Source organism: Saimiri boliviensis, chromosome 19 (assembly GCF_048565385.1).
Source record: "Saimiri boliviensis isolate mSaiBol1 chromosome 19, mSaiBol1.pri, whole genome shotgun sequence".
In the NCBI taxonomy this organism is placed as follows: Eukaryota; Metazoa; Chordata; class Mammalia; order Primates; family Cebidae; genus Saimiri; species Saimiri boliviensis.
In genome coordinates, this window is record NC_133467.1 from 35,755,631 (window position 1) to 35,774,723 (window position 19,093).

The 19,093-nt window shown below is 51.8% G+C and overlaps 2 protein-coding genes across 8 annotated transcripts; one reads left to right on the forward strand and one right to left on the reverse strand.

Moving 5' to 3' along the window:
• Positions 1-215: 215 nt before the first annotated feature.
• CKS1B (CDC28 protein kinase regulatory subunit 1B) lies at positions 216-5,805 on the reverse strand. 2 transcript variants are annotated; one of them, XM_074389804.1, is made up of 4 exons: positions 5,663-5,805; positions 2,447-2,527; positions 1,606-1,733; positions 216-738 (listed from the first exon to the last, which is right to left on the reverse strand). In XM_074389804.1, the coding sequence occupies exons 1-4, from the start codon at positions 5,719-5,721 to the stop codon at positions 686-688; spliced, it is 321 nt and encodes a 106-aa protein (XP_074245905.1). In that variant the 5' UTR covers positions 5,722-5,805; the 3' UTR covers positions 216-685. The 2 variants fall into 2 exon arrangements, with proteins under 2 accessions (XP_074245905.1, XP_003937813.1); XM_003937764.3 differs by lacking the exon at positions 2,447-2,527 and having other exon boundaries at positions 5,663-5,801.
• Positions 5,806-6,024: 219 nt separating this feature from the next.
• Positions 6,025-18,767, forward strand: SHC1 (SHC adaptor protein 1). Of its 6 annotated transcripts, none has more exons than XM_039459822.2 (12): positions 6,025-6,219; positions 10,822-10,989; positions 11,570-11,640; positions 12,177-12,240; positions 12,396-12,515; positions 12,754-12,807; positions 12,980-13,031; positions 13,217-13,343; positions 14,477-14,654; positions 14,742-14,811; positions 14,896-15,027; positions 15,192-15,651. In XM_039459822.2, exons 2-12 carry the CDS (start codon positions 10,825-10,827, stop codon positions 15,602-15,604), a joined length of 1,446 nt encoding a protein of 481 aa, XP_039315756.1. In that variant the 5' UTR covers positions 6,025-6,219; positions 10,822-10,824; the 3' UTR covers positions 15,605-15,651. The 6 variants fall into 6 exon arrangements, with proteins under 6 accessions (XP_039315756.1, XP_039315753.1, XP_039315755.1 ...); XM_039459821.2 differs by lacking the exon at positions 6,025-6,219 and adding an exon at positions 17,157-18,767 and having other exon boundaries at positions 7,278-10,989; positions 15,192-15,430; XM_039459820.2 differs by lacking the exon at positions 6,025-6,219 and adding an exon at positions 17,157-18,767 and having other exon boundaries at positions 7,279-10,989; positions 14,893-15,027; positions 15,192-15,430.
• The last annotated feature ends 326 nt before the right edge of the window (positions 18,768-19,093 follow it).

Consider the following 19,093-nt stretch of genomic DNA (forward strand, 5'->3'; position numbering starts at 1 on the left):
CGGTGAGCTGAGATCGCGCCATTGCACTCCAGCCTGGGTAACAAGAGCAAAAAAAACTCCGTCTCAAAAAAAAAAAAAAAAAAAAAAAAAAAAAAAAACCTCATTATCAGCAAAGAGCTGGGCTTCATTATCAAACTGAAGGGCCTATCATTAGAACCATGATATTGATGATGCTCACCCTGAGTGAGGAGAAAAAAAACCTTACAATGACAGCATTAGATTATAAAAACTTCCTCTTTAATCAAGGTTTATAACATGAACAGATTTCTTGAATAAAATGGAAAGTTTCCAGTACGCTGAAACATAAATCCACAAGTCACCATACATACAACACCCGGCAGAAAAAAACAAAAACAAGTTTACACGATCCCTGTAACAGCCATGGTCTTAATCTCAGATGCTTCCTCCATCTGCCAAGTGTGTTCTGGATACACAGCACACTGTGGCTTCTGGGGTCGCACTCAGCTGAGGCTGTGGGTCCACAGAGCACTCATCAGGCTGGGCTGTGGCGGTGGTGGCTCTCCTCAAGAAGCAAAGCAGTTACCAGCACATTCACACAGTGTATTGAACATCTTTTAAATATCAAAGTGAGAAACAAGAAGGCAACACAATAATGTCATCAGAAAGATGTTAGGAAGTAAGGACAGCTGTGTAAAGCTTGAGGCTGAAAAGTGGCTTGCCAGCTTCATTTCTTCGGCTTCTTGGGTAGTGGGCGCCGGAACAGTAAGATGTGAGGTTCTGAAAGAGTGAGGGAAGTCTAAGAGCCAAGCTCATACCATTCGATGCACAACCTATAGTGTATTCCACTACCACCTACCCAGCTATCACCCACTCAGATCTTTATAACTAAATAAAGACTTAAGCATATGGCCTTAGAAGCAGACTCAGAAGTCTAGACTGTCTGCCAAGTACAGAATTGTTAATATCAGTTCTTTTGCTATGTTTATACAGCCCCAGGGTGTCCTTTATTAGTTATGCCTGGCAGCTGAGTGTCTGGTGTCTTATCAATAAATATACTTTCCTTTTCTTATTTGGAATATATCCAAGAATGTTTTCTGATGGAGAATGAGGCAGGGGCTATGACCAGGGTACATGTGGCCTCAAAAAGAGTACCCTCTGATTGAAAGGTTACAGAAAGTTTTCCAGTGACTGGTTGTCTCTGAACTTCCCAGGTATTTTAGTCTTATTTTTGGTCACTTTTGTTTTTAAAATCCCTTAGGATTGGAGGGAGAAGGAACCAGTAAACCGTTTCCTAGCACCAATTTGGGCTATAAAATATCTTATTCCTTCATTCCCTCAGTGTCCTTTTTTTTTTTTTTTTTTTGAGATGGAGTTTCACTCTTGTTGCCCAGGCTGGAGTGCAGTGGCATGATCTCAGATCACAGCAACCTCCACCCTGGGTTCAAGGGATTCTCCTGCTTCAGCCTCCCGAGAATCTGTGATTACCGGCATGTGCCACCACACCAGACTAATTTTGTATTTTTAGCAGACATAGGGTTTCTACATGTTGGTCGGGCTGTTCTCAAACTCCTGACCTCAGGTGATCCTGTGAGTCACTGCGCCCAGCAGAAGTTTTATATGGTTGCTTTTAGCCAGTGCACTGACCTGGTTCATGGATCATGTAATGGACCCAACCCTGACTCTGCTGAACGCCAAGATTCCTCCATTCAGATTCAGACATCAAATGGGTTTTAGGGACCAGCTTGGCTATGTCCTTGGGCAGCATGACATGCCTGTAACAGAAATGGGGAAGCAGGGAATTTATGTTAGTACCAGATACAGTCTCTTAGACAAGTGCCTGTTTTCACGGCCAAGAAAAACTGGTTTCTGATGTCAGAGAGTTTATATAATTTTATTGTGGGGTAGCAGCACCTAGAAATACAGGCTATGCTATATACATTCTGAGAGTATATTAAAAATACAAATTAGTGAATAATTCCGGTGAATGAGCACCTAAGTTCCAGGCACGTTTTCTCTGCCTTCATGGACCTTATAGTCTTCTACTTGATTACCTACAATATAATGGGAGCCCCACGGAGCACACAGTGTTAATAATTAGAAGGAAAGAAGAGAAGTTATTTTGTGGACAGCAAAGGCCTTATATAGAGTACTGCATCACAAAGGATGAAATGAAACGTCTTGTCCTTTAAAATCTAAGCCAGGCATGGTGGCACAAACCTATAGTCCCAGCTACTAGGGAGGCTGAGGCAGGAGGGTCATTTGAACCCAGGAATTTGAAAAAGATACAGTATGAAGTTTAAAATCTATGATTAAAATACTGAAGAAATAGGCCAGGTACAGTGGCTCATGCCTGTAATCCCAGCACTTTGGGAGGCTGAGGTGGGTGGATCACTTGAGGTCAGGAGTTCAAGACCAGCCTGATCAACAAGGTGAAACCCCGTCTCTACTAAAAATACAAAAATCATCTGGGCATGGTGGCCTGTACCTGTAATCCCAGCTACTCTGGAGGTGGAGGCAGGAGAGAATCCCTTGAATCCGGGAGGCAGAGGTTACAGTGAACCGAGATCTGGGCAAAAGAGTGAGACGCCATTTCAATTTAAAAAAAAAAAAAAGGAATAAAAAAGAAAGGCCTGCAATGCACAATAGTTGTGCCTGTTAATAGCCACTGCACTTCAGTCTGGGCAACAAAGCACGACCTTGTCTTTCTCGCTCTCTCTCTCTCTTTTTTTTTAATAACAGCACATCTATTCTCTCTAGACACTGTATCTTAAAAAGAAAACTTGAGAATGATGAGCAGTGAAAGAACAAAAATAAATTTATCCTGAATCTTGGCTGGACGTGGTGGCTCACACCTGTAATCCCAGCACTTTGGGAGACCGAGGCAGGTGGACCACGAGGTCAGGAGTTTGAGACCAGCCTGGTCAACATGTTAGCTGGGCGTGGTGGCGGGTACCTGTAATCCCAGCTTCTTGGAAGGCTAAGGCAGGAGAATCGCTTCAACCTGGGAGGTAGAAGTTGCAGTGAGCCGAGATCACTCCACTGCACTCTAGCCTGACCGACAGAGTGAGACTCTGTCAAAAAAAAAAAAAAAAAAAAAAAAGTGGCCGGGTGCGGTGGCTCACGCCTGTAATCCCAGCACTTTGGGAGGCCGAGGCGGGTGGATCACGAGGTCAAGAGATCGAGACCATCCTGGTCAACATGGTGAAACCCCGTCTCTACTAAAAATACAAAAAAAATTAGCTGGGCATGGTGGCACGTGCCTGTAATCCCAGCTACTCAGGAGGCTGAGGCAGGAGAATTGCCTGAACCCAGGAGGCGGAGGTTGCGGTGAGCCGAGATCGCGCCATTGCACTCCAGCCTGGGTAACAAGAGTGAAACTCTGCCTCAAAAAAAAAAAAAAAAAGGCAGTTTCTATCCTGAATCTTCTCTCCCTAACTCTAGAGGGATGTACCATGAGACTTCTTCTGGTAAATTCCATGCTTTTCTAACCAAGGATAAGTCTCCCTTCATGGCAAAGAAATTATTACCCTGATGTGAATCAAACATTACCCTGATGGTAATCCAGATAGACTGTGTCATGCTCAATGAAAATGTACTAAGTTCTCCCTCTGTGCTAGTAGCAGATGTTCCCCTCAATTACCCTAAAACAGAAAATTCGAATCCAAATATCTGAAAATAGCTCTCATTCTAATATTCCTGGCACGAAATCTGGCTTCAATACATAGACCAAAAAATCCCTCTTAAGCCAAAATGCCATTGCCAAGTTAAGAGTTTCATATTCCAGGCGATGAAATGGTGCTTCCTTCCCAGCTCCGCAAATCTCTTATGAGCACATACAGTTTTAAGTTAGTTTAGTTCAGATGCAGAGGAAAACAGCTGAGGAAAGTTAATTACATCAAAGGAGGGTCTGGGTCCTCTTGGCATAAAGATGGTTACTTACTTGTCAGTGCACATCGAGTTTCTACAAGACCCAAAGCCCTGAAGTAGGCTGGGTGAAGAGACACAAAAAGAGCAAGTTTTCACTTTATGTTCTCCAGTTGCGGAGACAAGATACAAACCAGGAAGTTGCCTTAATTCTTACAGTTAATACTGATGAGCCTAATGCCAACATTTGTGGAATCCTGCGTCTTCCTTTATTCCCAATCTAGAATTATTATGCACTTAAAATTCATCAAATTCGAATGCTACCTTCAGTGCCAGGATCCCTTCTATCATCACCACCCTTGGCGGATGGCTAACCAGTGTCTTTTTTTCCTTTTTGATCCCTGGACGCATTCTCATTAACCAGTGTCTTCTAAACAATTTCAGTCAAGAGGTGCTTTCTACTGCATACCTTTTTCTTAGAGTCTCATCTCAGGCTCTCTCCTCTAGGAAGCTTTCTCCAACTTTCCCTCTTCCTTTTTTGTTTTTTTTCCTCCTTTTCTCAGTATTTTAACTTTCATGTTCAAGGGTACATGTGCAGGTTTGTTATATAAACTTCTGACTCCGGGGTTTGGTGTACAGATTATTTCATCATCCAGGTACTAAGCATAGTACCCAACTTTTTTTTTTTTTCCCTGAACGTCTCCCTCCTCTCACCCTTCTCCCTCAAGTAGGCCCCGAAGTCTGTTGTTCCCGTCCCCTTCTGTCCATGTGTTCTCATTATCTCCCACATACAGATGAAAACACGCGGTAGTTTACTACTGGTTTCATTTTCAATGGTGGTGAAAAGGACAGCACACTGAATTGGCCCTTAGGACACTCCCCCGTCCCCACCTCCAGCCCAAGGAAGGCGAACAGAGAGAGAGGGGAGTCTCCAAGGCGGTGGAGGCGGGGGTTCTCGAAGGGTTGGGGAGGAGGGGCGTCCTGGAGTTAGCAAAAGTAGGGGACTCGATTTCTGGCCAAACCCCAACCGCCGCGCACAGCTAAGAAACCGCAGCCTTCGGGTCACCAGCCTTCCCTCTCCTTAGCAAGTCTTGTGTGCTCCCATCACACCCTGTAATGGCTCCTAGCATAGCGCGTATCAGCTTTCTGGTGTCTGTCGGTACCATCCACAAATTTTTAAGTTTGTCAACAGCAGAGTCCACGTGTTATCCTAGCACTTTAGCAGAACACCTGAAACCTATTAAGTACTCCGTGTTTCAATAGATATTTAAAGGGAATCTATTAGAGCCATATTAGGTGTTTTCTCAATGCTCCTGGCCAGTTTTATTCCACTGCAGTCCCAAGCAGTCCCCTACCTAACACAGGCCAACCACGCCCCTTGTCTTTTACGCGAGTTAATAAGCCATATTCAGCTCTCTCAGCGTTGCTCCCGCATTAGGGACGCGAGGAAACGTCCAGCTCCGCTTTTGCTACGTTCTCCCACTAGATTCCACAGGATTACTGTTAAACAAGCAGTCTCCACAAGGCAAGTTAAATTTGCCCAATGAAGTTCAGAGAAAGATCCAGAAACCCTCCTGGGGGAGGGTGGTCAGTACTTTAACCACGCCCACCCCTCCCTCCTTTCAACTGAGGGCCGACTCCAAATTCGCAACCACTTTGTTTTACTAGGTCCTCCCACCTCCGCGCATGCGCCTCACGCCTTCCACTAATCACCCTAGCCTGTTCACATTTTGTACGCATGCGCTAATTCTATCGCCACGGTTCCAGTTACTAATTTACTTGTAATCTCAATGGTCAAAGCTTACGACCTCGCTGTTGCCCCCGCGCCAGCACTAACCGATACTCAAACTCCTCGTCGTCGTATTTGTCCGAATAGTAAATTTGTTTGTGCGACATGATCGCTCCGTCTGCTAGCCTTCAGCCCCGCGCCGCCAACCTCCAAGCAACTCCCAGCAGCACGCGCTCCCACCCACTTTGGCCTCGCTTTCAAACACGCCGCCCGCACTTCCTATTGGTCTGTTTGGCTCAAGGCGGGACAGCTCCACCTTCAAGCTTCCGATTGGCTTAGATTTGCTTCTCCTTGAGTCCTTATTGGAGGGCAGTTACTACGTTTCTCAAGAACGAGCGTGGGTCAAAAGTAGCCCTCTTATTGGCCACCACTGCCCCTGTGCGTGCTCTCGCGCTACCATTGGCTGACTCGGGAAAGTGGGAAGCGTGAAGGAGGGACCCCGAGGTAGAGGGTCAGGGGTTAGTGAGGCCGGAAGTGAGTGTAATAAAGTTTCTCCAGGGAGGCAGGGCCCGGGAAGAAAGTTGGAGCGGTAACCTAAGCTGGCAGTGGCGTGATCCAGAACCAAATCGGCCCGCGGTGCGGTGCGGAGACTCCATGAAGCCCTGGTGAGTCTTGATTTTTTTTCTCCTTAGGTGACCCACTCTTCCACCCCGGAACCCCTCTCGCGGGACCCCACTTCCGGTCTTCATTTATAAGTCCCGCCCCCTGAGACCCCTCTCCCCGGAAGTCCCACCTCCCAACTTCGGGGGGCTCCCCCGAACCCCGACTTGATTTTTATTTTTTGTCTCCGACTCCACCCTGTCGCCCAATTTTTCTGGAAGTCCCACCCCCAGACACGTTCCAAGCCCTTGTACGAGAAATCCTTCGTTACTCCTTCCATTCTCCGAAACTCCGCCTCCTAGCAAAGATCCTCCGCTAACTCCTGTCAAGAAGCCTATCTCCCTAAAGGGCAAAACCCTGCTCCTGGAAGAACGAGATTCGAATTTGTTGAAGCCACGCCTATCCAGGGCCCCACCCCTCTGAGACCACGCCCCTTCCGTAATCCACGTCTGACTGTCCAGAAAGCCTCGCTGCTTAGAAGTCTGATGCGCTAGTCCTAGGGGACCACGCCCCCTTAGTAGTTTTATCTTTGTGGACCTAGATCATCAACTGAAAAGTCTTGATTCAATCCCTGAAACTCCACCTGCTTATATTTCCCTGTCTTTTCTCTTTTTCTGGGGCCTTGGGATCAGTTTTCCAAGCATTCTCGTGCTCCCCTAGGTGGGAAGTCAAAGTTCCCATCTCTGGCTGTGAGGCGTGAGATTAAAGGCAGCCGTTTTCCTCTTTTTTTTTTTTTTTTTTTTTTTGAGACAGAGTTTCGCTCTTGTTACCCAGGCTGGAGTGCAATGGCGCGATCTCGGCTCACCGCAACCTCCGCCTCCTGGGTTCAGGCAATTCTCCTGCCTCAGCCTCCTGAGTAGCTGGGATTACAGGCACGCGCCACCATGCCCGGCTAATTTTTTGTATTTTTTTTAGTAGAGACGGGGTTTCACCATGTTGACCAGGATGGTCTCGATCTCTCGACCTCGTGATCCACCCGCCTCGGCCTCCCAAAGTGCTGGGATTACAGGCTTGAGCCACCGCGCCCGGCTTTTTTTTTTTTTTTTGAGACGGAGTTTCGCTCTTGTTGCCCAGGCTGGAGTGCAATGGTGCGATCTCGTCCCACTGCAACCTCTGCCTCCCGGATTCAAGTGATTCTCCTCCCTCAACTTCCCGAGTAGCTGGGATTACAGGCACCCGACACCATGCCCGGCTAATTTTTGTATTTTTAGTAGAGACGGGGTTTCACCATGTGGGCCAAGCTAGTCTCGAACTCCTGATCCACCCGCTTTGGCCTCCGTAAGTGCTGGGATTACAGGCGTGAGCCACCGCGCCCGGCTCATTTTCCCCTTTCTTAACTTCCTCTAAGGGTAGAGCTATTTGAAGGGGCTGAACTTGGGGTTTGGCATGAGATGGAGAGAGACTTGCTCTCAGACTCCCAGCCTCACTTCCTGGCTTTCCCTTCCTAGGACCAACCCCACCCCAGAAATAGCTCTAGGCTTTACCTGTACATAAGTGGATAGGACCATGGATTTGTTGGTGTGTGGCATGTGGGTGTGACAGGAGCGAAAGTTTTCTACTGTCAGAAAAACGGTGGTTTGGAGTGGCGGTAGATAATAGTACCCTTTTTGTTTGATTTTTTTTTTTAAGGGACAGTTCAGCCCCTACTTCTCTGTCTCTTCCCCTCCCCCAATCAGAGTTCTTTTCTGGGCATTCTTCCTGGTCCCGTGTGCCCAGCCTTCTCTGCTGGAAACATTCCTGAGGCTTTCGCCATTTCCTGCTACTTCCCGCTCCTCTCCCCTCCTCCCAGTTGGGCTGAGAAGCCACACACAGCTTCTCCCCTACACCCAGTCACCTGGACTTCCAGTAGGCAATCTTCTTTCTCCCTATGCAAATTTAAAGAGTTATACTTCTTTCTTTTCTTCTAAACGCCCACACCCATCGGTCCTTCCCTGGCTCTGGATACTGCAGGCTCCCACAGAATATCATCTCCACAGATGAAGACATCCTAGTGTGTGTTTGTGTGTTTTGGGGGTGTGAGGCTATGTTGGCATCCTTTCCTCATTCTCTGTGCCTGAGAGCTGACTGGAAATGAAGTGATAAAATTCCTTCTGAGGATTAGCTGACAGAGTGACAAAGCTCTCCTGGAATGAGCACTAAGGGGAGATGTAAGAGTTAAGCGACCGAACATGGTGGCACACGCCTGTAATCCCAGCACTTCGGGAGGCTGAGACGGGCAGATCATGAGGTCAGGAGATCGAGACCATTCTGGCTAACACGGTGAAACCCCATCTCTACTAAAAATACAAAAAATTAGCCTGGCATGGTGGCATGGGCCTGTAGTCCCAGCTACTCAGGAGGCTGAGGCAGGAGAATCGATTGAGTCCGGGAGTCAGAGGTTGCAGTGAGCCAAGATCATGCCACTGCACTCCAGCCTGGGGGACAGATAGAAAAGCAAGACCCTGTCTCCAAAAAAAAAAAAAAAAAAAAAAAGAGTTGTTAAGCACAGTATCTAACACACTCTAAGTGTTAATGTTGTTAATCAGGATAATCATATCATTATATATATAAATCCACTTAAGTAAATCTAAGGGTAATTCCAAGGTGAGCTTGAGATAATTGTATCTTTTTTTTGTTTTGGAGGCGGAGTTTCGCTTGTCACCCAGGCTGGAGTGCAGTGGCTCGATCTCTATCTCGGCTCACTGCAACTTCCACTTCCTGGGTTCAAGCAATTCTCCTGCCTCAGGCTCCAGAGCTCCAGAGCTGGGATTACAGGTGCCTTGCCACCACGTCCAGCTAATTTTTGTATTTTTAGTAGAGACAGAGTTTCACCATGTTAACCAGGCTGGTATCCAACTCCTGACTTCAGGTGATCCACCTGCCTCGGCCTCCCAAAGTGCTGGGATTACAGGCGTGAGCCACTGCACCTGGTGGGAATATGTATCTTTAACTTGTTTTTTTGGTCACTTTCCAGTTTTGCCTATGGCATTCTCCAGAAGAGCAGTGGCAGGAAGCCGTGGGTGGCGGGAAGGGGTTTGGGACTGTTCTCTGTGCCAGCTTCAGCCTGTCTTCTCCTGACACCCCTTCCTCCTGTACTTATTTTTTCTCCTGTCCTTATTGACATGGATGTGTCTTCTGATCTCTCTGTCCTTTCCTGGCCTGTAGCTTCTACGTCTCTTGGAGAACTGTTTCCTCTACCTCCTCCAAGCAGGCTCCTCCCCTGGTGTGAGGGACACTGGGCTCTTTGGTGGGGCTTAGGGCCCTGTAAGAGGAGGGATATGAAGTGGGGTGGTTTGGAGTGGGTGTGGGGACCTGAGGCCTCATTCTCACCCTTGACAATGTACTGCGTTAAGGCCTGTGGAAAGGGGAGACCGCACAGTTCTTGGCTGTGAGCCATAGCTCCTTGGTGTGGCAGTGCCGTGTATAGAGAACAAAGTGTAACCGGCATGTCGTCTGGTTCCCTTCTTGCCTGGTAGCTTCCTGATGAACCATGCAGGTTGGACTTTATTCCCTGATTTCACCAGCTTTGCTCTTCCTCTTGACCCTGCTCTGCATCCATTGGGACCACTTCCTTCCCATCCCCACTTCGCTAGCTCCAGTCCACAGCTGTTGTAGCAGAGGATGCTAATTGCCCAGGCTCACTGTATGTGGTAGTGGTGGGGGGTGGCCTGGGCTCGAGAATGGGGGACTTCTGGTGTCCAACCAGGACAGGAAGGGAAATGCCGAGCTCTAAGATCTCCTCCCTTTTCCACCCCCAGCTGCCTCTGTTTCCTCCCTCATTCCCCTCTACTCTCGCCTGGCTTCCTGTCCCCTTTGGTCTGCCCGTGTCCGGTTTCCAGTGACCCACGCCTCCTTTCCGTCTTATTTCTCCATCCTCTCCTCCCACCCCCCACTTTACTCCTCCCCAGATTACTAGTTGTTTGTATAGGGCTGGGGAGAGTTCGAGGTTGGGGCAGGGTGGGGCTCAGCCCCTCTGAGCCTGTGAGTCAGCACTGTCCTCGGGATTGGTCTCTCTGCTTAGCTCCCCGCCCCCAGGGTGGAGCCAGGCAGCTCTGGGTCCAGCCTGTTCTCTTCTCTGCCGGAGAAGAGGCTCCACGTTGGGCGGGGATGGGGCCCGAAACTGTCTGGGTCTGAGCTGGGGAGCGGAAGCCACTTGTCCCTCTCCCTCCCCAGGACTTCTGTGACTCCTGGGCCACAGAGGTCTGACCAGGCTTAGGGCCTGGGGATACCCCCTGCCTGGCCCCCTTGCCCAAACTGGCAGGGGGGCCAGGCCGGGCAGCAGCCCCTCTCTCACCTCAGCTATGGATCTCCTGCCCCCCAAGCCCAAGTACAATCCACTCCGGAATGAGTCTCTGTCATCGCTGGAGGAGGGGGCTTCAGGGTCCACCCCCCCGGAGGAGCTGCCTTCCCCGTCAGCCTCATCCCTGGGGCCCATCCTGCCTCCTCTGCCTGGGGACGATAGTCCCACTACCCTCTGCTCCTTCTTCCCGCGGATGAGCAACCTGAGGCTGGCCAACCCGGCTGGGGGGCGCCCCGGGCCTAAGGGGGAGCCAGGAAGGGCAGCCGATGATGGGGAGGGGATCGTAGGCGCAGCCATGCCAGACTCAAGCCCCCTACCCCTCCTCCAGGACATGAACAAGCTGAGTGGAGGCGGCGGGCGCAGGACTCGGGTGGAAGGGGGCCAGCTGGGGGGCGAGGAGTGGACCCGCCACGGGAGCTTTGTCAATAAGCCCACACGGGGCTGGCTGCATCCCAACGACAAAGTCATGGGACCCGGGGTTTGCTACTTGGTTCGGGTGAGTGAACATCCTGCCTTCCACTGCCTCCCAGACCCCCCCAGTTCTGCTCACTCCAGCCTGGCTGGAATCTCTTTTTTCCTGCTGTTCCACAACCTCGTTTCAGTGTCCTGTTTCCTAAACCTTTCCCATCCCTTCCCTGATTCTGTAGCCCCTTCCCTTCCAGCTCTGCCTGAGCCCCCTTCCTTCTTTTGACTCCCCCACCCCCACCCTGCCATGCTTAGCACAATGCCCAGCATGGCAGAAGCTCTTAGTAAGTGTTGGAACGAGTGACTTACTGATCCTCCCCTCCATTCTCCTCCCGCTCTCTGGAGTTGTCACTCCATGCCAGCCAATGCCTGTCGGTCCCCTCCACACTCTCTCCCCAGTGCGGGAGGTCCTTCTTTCTAGCCTGCCTTTCTTTCTCTCCTCATTCCCTGTTGTCTTGCACCTTGATTGTGGGATGTAGCCACGGGAAGTGGGCAGAACCTCTCCATCTCTACTTCCCTTAGGGACCATGTGGGCAGAGCCCTAGGGCCCTTTGTGCAGGGGCCGGGGTGGGGGAGCTGCTGACCTGCTGTCGTCCCCTCCTTCCCCGCAGTACATGGGCTGTGTGGAGGTCCTGCAGTCAATGCGTGCCCTGGACTTCAACACCCGGACTCAGGTCACCAGGTTAGTGGGGAGGGAGTGGATTGGGGGAGTCCCGGGGTTAGTGAGGCCACAGGAAAGGGAGGAGGGGCGGGGTCACTTGAGTGCTGCTGGTGGGGGCTGATCTTTGGGTAGTGAAAGGGATTGAGAGAAAGCTGGTAGTGATTCTGCATCTTACTGAAAGGAGGCCCCTCTGGCTCGGATCCTCCTTACCTATCCAGCCTTGGGAGTTGTGGGGAAGGTGGCAGCAGCAGCTGGCAGGTGGAGCTGGAGTAGAAAACGGGGGTAGATGGAAGGTTGCTGCTGCTTTTGGGAAGGGAATGGGACATTTGGTAGCTGGAAGTGGGTGGGTCTGTACCCACTGAGGCCCTAACCCAATCAGCCAGGAAGCGGCCTCTCAGTATCATCAAATATTAAAGGCCCTTAATTCAATCCGCCACGACAAAGAGCCTGGAGTGCCCTGGGAGTCTGGCCTGGCTTTCCCCTCCCCCAGCCCTGTGGCAGCCCCAGCTGAGTGGGAGGCAGCCAGGCACTAGGTCTGAGTACCCCTCTTTCCCCAGGGAGGCCATCAGTCTGGTGTGTGAGGCTGTGCCGGGTGCTAAGGGGGCGACAAGGAGGAGAAAGGTACCTGGGGTCCTTGGGGACAGGGATGCTGCTGGGAAGATGTGAGGGGCAGGGGGAAGGCAAGTGTGGGGCATGTGGGGGAAGGCCAGAAGGCAAGAGTGTGGTTTGCTGGAGCTGGGAACCCTCACCTTCTGAGACCCTGGGCCCTACCTTAGCCCTGTAGCCGCCCGCTCAGCTCTATCCTGGGAAGGAGTAACCTGAAATTTGCTGGAATGCCAATCACTCTCACCATCTCCACCAGCAGCCTCAACCTCATGGCCGCAGACTGCAAGCAGGTTGGTGGAGTTGGGCAGGGGGAACTAGAAACACTGGTAGGGGTGCTAAGGGGAGATCTAGTTAGGAGGCCAAAAACTAGGAAGAGGGCTTGAGAGCAAGAGGCCAGTAGGGACGGCAGAAATGAGGATATGGGATAAGGTACCCAGAGAATGAGACTGGGGTGCCAGGGTTCTGGGCCCTGAGGCTGCCTGACGCATGGCATTCCCTTCCTTCTTCATCCCCTGCCCTAATTCTCAGATCATCGCCAACCACCACATGCAATCTATCTCATTTGCATCCGGCGGGGATCCGGTGAGTTGGGGAACAGAGCAAAGGTGGTGGGAGAAGAGCAAGGGGCTAGGGATTGGGAAGACATTTATTACAGAAGTAAGGGTGCTAGGATTGTGGGACTATCTGAAAAGGATGGGGTTTTAGGGGTCAGGAGTAAAGTGGAGCTGTAACATTTTCTGACCTTCCTCCCCAGGACACCGCTGAGTATGTCGCCTATGTTGCCAAAGACCCTGTGAATCAGAGAGGTGAGGCATGGTGGGGAGCACTGGGTGGGTCCGGCTGTTTGAGGAGGTGAGCGGGACCGGGGGTCATCTGCACCCTCTCTTACTAAGTAGAGCTAAGTAGGGGTTCCTGCTGAGGAAGATGGGGGCCCTGTCTATGCCTCCTCCCAGTGGGCGCAGCTCACTGACCGCCTCTGCTGTGCCCTCAGCCTGCCACATTCTGGAGTGTCCTGAAGGGCTTGCCCAGGATGTCATCAGCACCATTGGCCAGGCCTTCGAGTTGCGCTTCAAACAATACCTCAGGAACCCACCCAAACTGGTCACCCCTCATGACAGGTGAGCAGGTGGGGAGGGTGTGCAGCAGCTCTTGAGCCCCAGACCTGATGGGGAAAGGGGGGCCGCTCTTCCCACACTTGAGCCGAGAGGCTCAGGCAGGGAATAACCTGCGTGCCTCTGCTTCCCACTTCCTGCGATTCTTACATTTCCTGCGGCCCACGAGGACGGACTCGAGGCCCGGCCTGCTGCGGGGCCAGCTTTTCCTCCTGGTGCTCATCGTGGAGCTGCAGTCTGGGGCCTCTAAGTTACATCCCTCTCTCTGGCTAGCTGAGATTTTCTACTCCCATCCCTCTTTCTTGCCCATTTCTCTGGCATTCTGTAGTTTTCTGCCTCCAGAAGCCATCAAGAATTTGGGTTTGTGAGGGTATCTCTTTTCCCTGAGATTACAGTCTTTCCCACCTCAGGCCTTGAGGGATAAGCAGGGGCGCCAGGAGGGACTGAATATTGGAGCGTGCCTAAGGTGCTCAGTGTCCTCCCCACCTCACTACGTAGCGTTTCCCTTCCTTGCTGGCAGACAGCACGGTGATCGAGGGCAAGAGCATGACTTTTTTTATTTTGAGATAGAATCTTGCTGTGTTGCCCAAGCTGGAGTTCAGTGGTGCAATCACACAGCTCACTGCAGCCTCCATATCCTGGGCTGAGTGATCCTCCCACCTCGGCCTCCTGAGTAACTGGGACTACAGGTGCATGCCACCACACCTGGCTAAGTATTATTGTTTTTTTGGTAGAGACAGTCTCACTATGTTGCCCTGTCTGGTCTTGAATTCCTAGGCTCAAACAACCCTCCCTCCTTGGCCTCCCTAAGTGTTGGCAATACAGGCATGAGCCATTGCTCCTGGCCAAGGGCGTGAACTTTAGTCAAACCTGAATTTAAATCTGAGTTCTGTCACCTTTTAGTTGTGAGACCTCGGGCAGATCTTTTCACCGCTGATCCTCATTTGCCTCACCTGTAAAACTAGGGAAGAAAACAGTACCTATCTTACGGGGTTGCCAGGAGAATGAAATGATTATATATATAAAACACTCAGCCTCAGCCTAACCCACAGTAAATACTGAATACATGGCTGCTGCTCTGTTCCCTCCTCCTGCCCACCACACATTTACAGCCACCCCTTCACTGTCCTGTCTCTCAGGATGGCTGGCTTTGATGGCTCAGCTTGGGATGAGGAGGAGGAAGAGCCACCTGACCATCAGTACTATAATGACTTCCCGGGGAAGGAACCCCCTCTTGGGGGGGTAGTAGACATGAGGCTTCGGGAAGGAGCCACTCCACCCACTGCCCAGACCCCCAGCCACTTGGGAGCTACACTGGTAAGTTGTTTGGATGGAGGCGGGGTGGGCCTGGGGTGGGAGTGGCTGGGTAGGGCCCCTGGTCCCACCTTATTTTGATCCCTGCAGCCTATAGGACAGCCTGTTGGAGGAGATCCAGAAGTCCGCAAACAGCTGCCACTTCCACTGCCCTGTCCAGGTATGAAGGGAGCCGAGATGGGCAGAGCTGGGCAGTGCTGGAGGCAGGACCGGCATCACCGTAGAGCTTTCCTTTCCTCAGCAGGCAGAGAGCTCTTTGATGATCCCTCCTATGTCAACGTCCAGAACGTAGACAAGGCCCGGCAAGCAGGGGGTGGTGCTGGGCCCCCGAATCCTGCCATCAATGGCAGCACACCCCGGGACCTATTTGACATGAGTGAGTGCTCCTCTCTCCTCTCTGCATCCCTGTCTTCCTACTGGGTTCTGGCCCTTCCCCTTCCTGTATCTGCTCTTTCCTTTCTGGCTCTCCTTCCCTGAAGTCTGGGTCTTGGGTGTGTGTTGTGCCTGCTACCTCCCCTCACCCTCTCTTTACACCTCCAGAGCCCTTTGAAGATGCTCTTCGGGTGCCTCCACCTCCCCAGTCGGTGACTATGGCTGAGCAGCTCCGAGGGGAGCCCTGGTTCCATGGGAAGCTGAGCCGACGGGAGGCCGAGGCACTGCTGCAGCTCAACGGGGACTTCCTGGTGCGGGAGAGCACGACCACACCTGGCCAGTATGTGCTCACTGGCTTGCAGAGTGGGCAGCCCAAGCATCTGCTGCTGGTGGACCCTGAGGGTGTGGTGAGCATGGCAGAGGTGTGGGTGAGGGGTGGCAGAAAGGAAGGCACAGTCCCCTACAGTGTATCCTTGTTCCTTCCCTCCTTGCTTTCTAGACATTTCCTGCTGGGCAGCTCTCTGTGGGCCTCTCTGTTCTTCAAGGTGTCTGGCATCTTCCTCCAGGGGCTTATCCCTTAGCCTGAACTGTGTCCTTTACAGTCCTGGCACAGGGCCAGGCGTGGTGGCTCACGCCTGTAATCCCAGCACTTTGGGAGGCTGAGGTGGGTGAATCACCTGAGGTCAGGAGTTTTGAGACCAGCCTGACCAATATGGTGAAACCTGGTCTCTACTAAAAATGCAAAAACTAGCTGGGTGTGGTGGCCTGTGCCTGTAGTCCCAGCTACTTGGGAGGCGGAGGCAGGAGAATCGCTTGAACCCTGGAGGTGGAGGTTGCAATGAACTGAGGTGACAGAGTGAGACTCTGTCTCAAAAAGAAAAAAAAAAAAAAGCTGTGTGGTGGCACACAGCTGTAATCTCAGCTACTTGGGAGGCTGAGGCAGGAGAATGGCTTGAACTGGGAGGCGGAGGTTGTAGTGAGCTGAGATCACACTGCTGCACTCTAGCCTAGACAACAGAGTGAGACTCTGCCTAAAAAAACCAAACAAAACAAATACAGCCCTGGCTCCTCCTCCAATCCCCAAGCTGTAAGCTTATCAGAGCTAGAAGGCAGTCATCTCATGTGTCTCTTGAGGAGACCACCCTGAAGAGGTTGTGAGGCCCAAACTCAGATAGTTAAGAGGCTAGACACTGCAAGTTTCCTTTTGTAAGAAGATCCACAGGCTTCCCCAGCTCCCCAGAGTCAGGACTCAGACCGTTGTACTTTATCTTATCTGCCTTACTGTTCCTCCAAACTTTGGTTGGTTAGCCAGGTGCGGTGGCTCCAGCCTGTAAGCCCAACATTTTGAGAGGCTGAGGTGGGAAGACTGCTTGAGGCCAGAGTTTGAGACCAGCCTGGGCAACATAGCGAGACTTCGTCTCTACAAAAGTAAAAAAAAAAAAAATTAGTCAGGAATGGTGACACATGCCTGTAGTTCTGGCTGCCCAGGAGGCTGAGGCCTGAGGATCGCTTGAGCCCAGGAGTTCTAGGTTACGGTGAGCCATTATTGTGCCACTGCACTCTAGCCCAGGTGACAGAGACCCTGTCTGGAAACAAAAAACTTTTGTTTTCTACAGTAATCACACCGTCCTTTTTATTTTATTTTATTATTTTTTTAATGCGCTAGGGTCTCACTTTGTCACCCAGGCTGGGATGTGGTGGCACAATCACAGCTCACTGCAGCCTTTGCCTCCGGGGCTCAAACGATCCTCCCACCTCAGCCTCCCAGGTAGCTGGGACTACAGGCATGTACCACTATACCTGGCTAGCCACCACGCCTGGCCTCCACATCTTTTTTTGCACTGTGTATACTCTTCTGAGACATGCCAGCTTCCTCCAGGTCAAGAAAGGGTTATATAGGTCTCAGCTTTCCTGTTTCAGGGCCGATGTCTCCATTGCCTTTTCCCACTTCACTGACCTGTCTATTCTTATGACTCTTTTTAGAGAAGCCTTAATGATCAGGACTGACAGGCCCCTCCCTCCCTCAACATTTTTTTTCTCCTTTAAGCCTCTTGTCTGTTTCCCGCTCTTCCACCTGGGAGGATGAGGTCTTGCCTCCACCTGAATTGACCACCTTCCTTCCCACCCTCCCAGGTTCGGACAAAGGATCACCGCTTTGAGAGTGTCAGCCACCTCATCAGCTACCACATGGACAATCACTTGCCCATCATCTCTGCGGGCAGCGAACTGTGTCTACAGCAACCTGTGGAGCGGAAACTGTGATCTGCCCCAGTGCTGTCTTCCAGAAGATGCCCTCCAGTCCCCTCCACCCTATTCCCTAACTCTCGGGACCTCATTTGGGAGTGTTCTGTGGGCTTGGCCTTGTGTCAGAGCTGGGAGTAGTGTGGACACTGGGTTTTGTATCCAGCTGAGTGAGTCTGAGTCAGAAGCCTGGGGAAGAATCCTGCTTCTCCCCAAACATTAATCACCAAAGTATTAATGTACAGAGTGGCCCCTTACCTGGGCCTTTCCTGTGCCAACCTGATGCCCCTTCCCCAAGAAGGTGAGTGCTTGTCATAGAAAATGTCCTGTGGTGACAGGCCCAGTGGAACAGTCACCCTTCTGGGCAAGGGGGAACGAATCACACCTGTGGGCTTCAGGGTACCCCAGACCCCTCTCAGCGCCCCCCCCCCAACCCCCATGTTTAAACTTTGTGCCTTTGACCATCTCTTAGGTCTGAAGATATTTTATGCAAAGAGTTCTTGGGCCCCTGAGTTCAATGACAGGGATGCCAACACCTTCTTGGCTTCTGGGACCTGTCTTCCCCTTGCTCAGCATCCTCTCCGGTTTGGGCTGGGAGAACAGAGGCAGGAGTGGCAGCTGTCCCCTCTCCCTGGGGATATGCAACCCTTAGAGATTGTTCCAGAGCCCCCCTCCCGGCCAGGGGGGAGATGGACGCCTCCCTTGCTCAGTGCCTCCTGGCCGGGGCCCCTCACCCCAAGGGGTCTGTATATACATTTCGTAAGGCCCGCCCTCCCATGTTGCATGCCTGTTGTACTCTACAGCCACAGTATAGCCCTTCCTCCTCCAGCCTGTGCCCTGCCTCCCCTTTGGGATAGGGGGTGGGGTGACGAATTTGGGCCCCTTGTACAGTTAACGCTCCCAGGTGGATTTTGTGGAGGTGAGAAAAGGGGCATGGCAACTCTAAAGCAGTAGACAATCCCCAAATACCATCTGTAGAGTTGGAACTGCATTCTTTGAAAATTTTATATGCACATATTTTAGGGCTGTAGACTTACTTTCCTAATTGTTTTCCATGGCTTATTCTTGAGCACAAAATGATAATCAATTATTACATTTATACATCACCTTTTTGACTTTTCCAAGACCTTTTACAGCTCTTGGCATTTTCCTCGCCCAGGCCTGTGAGGTAACTGGGATCGGCAGCATTATCTTTTATACCAGAGACCTGAGGCAGATGACACTGATTTCCAGATAGGACTAGAAAAACTTGGGCCTCTTACCGCGAGGCTGAGAGGCAGAAGTTTGCCCGAATGCCTGTCAGTTTCACGGAGGGGAAACGCAAAAGCTGCAGTTCCTGAGTACCTCCTACAAGCCACACCGGAGCAAGCCGGCCCCCTCCTTCGGCCTGCGGATAAGGGAGTTGACCGTTTTCATCCTGGCCTCCTTTTGTTGTTTGGATGTTTCCACGGGTCTCACTTATACCAAAGGGAAAACTCTTCATTAAAGTCTGTATTTCTTCTACCTCGGCCTCTTAACCCTCCTGGGAAGCCTATTGTCTTCGCCGCGGGCCCTCGGCGGCAGAGGGGAAGCTGGGGGGTCTGCAGAGTTGGGGCGCGGCAGGGTGGGCCGTACCGCGCCACCGTCTCCGTGGGGATGTCGCGTCCGCGGAGGGGGTGGCTCTGGCGCCCCCACGCCGGTCCCCGGGCTGCCTGGGACTTCCGGGCGCGCCGCCGGCTCGCGCGTGCCCCTCCGCGGCGGCTCCTCCGCCCGGGATGGTACGATCCACTAGCAGGGCCGCCGCGCGCCGCCGCCCCTTGGTCAGCTGGTGTGGGTGGCCCGCTAGCGGA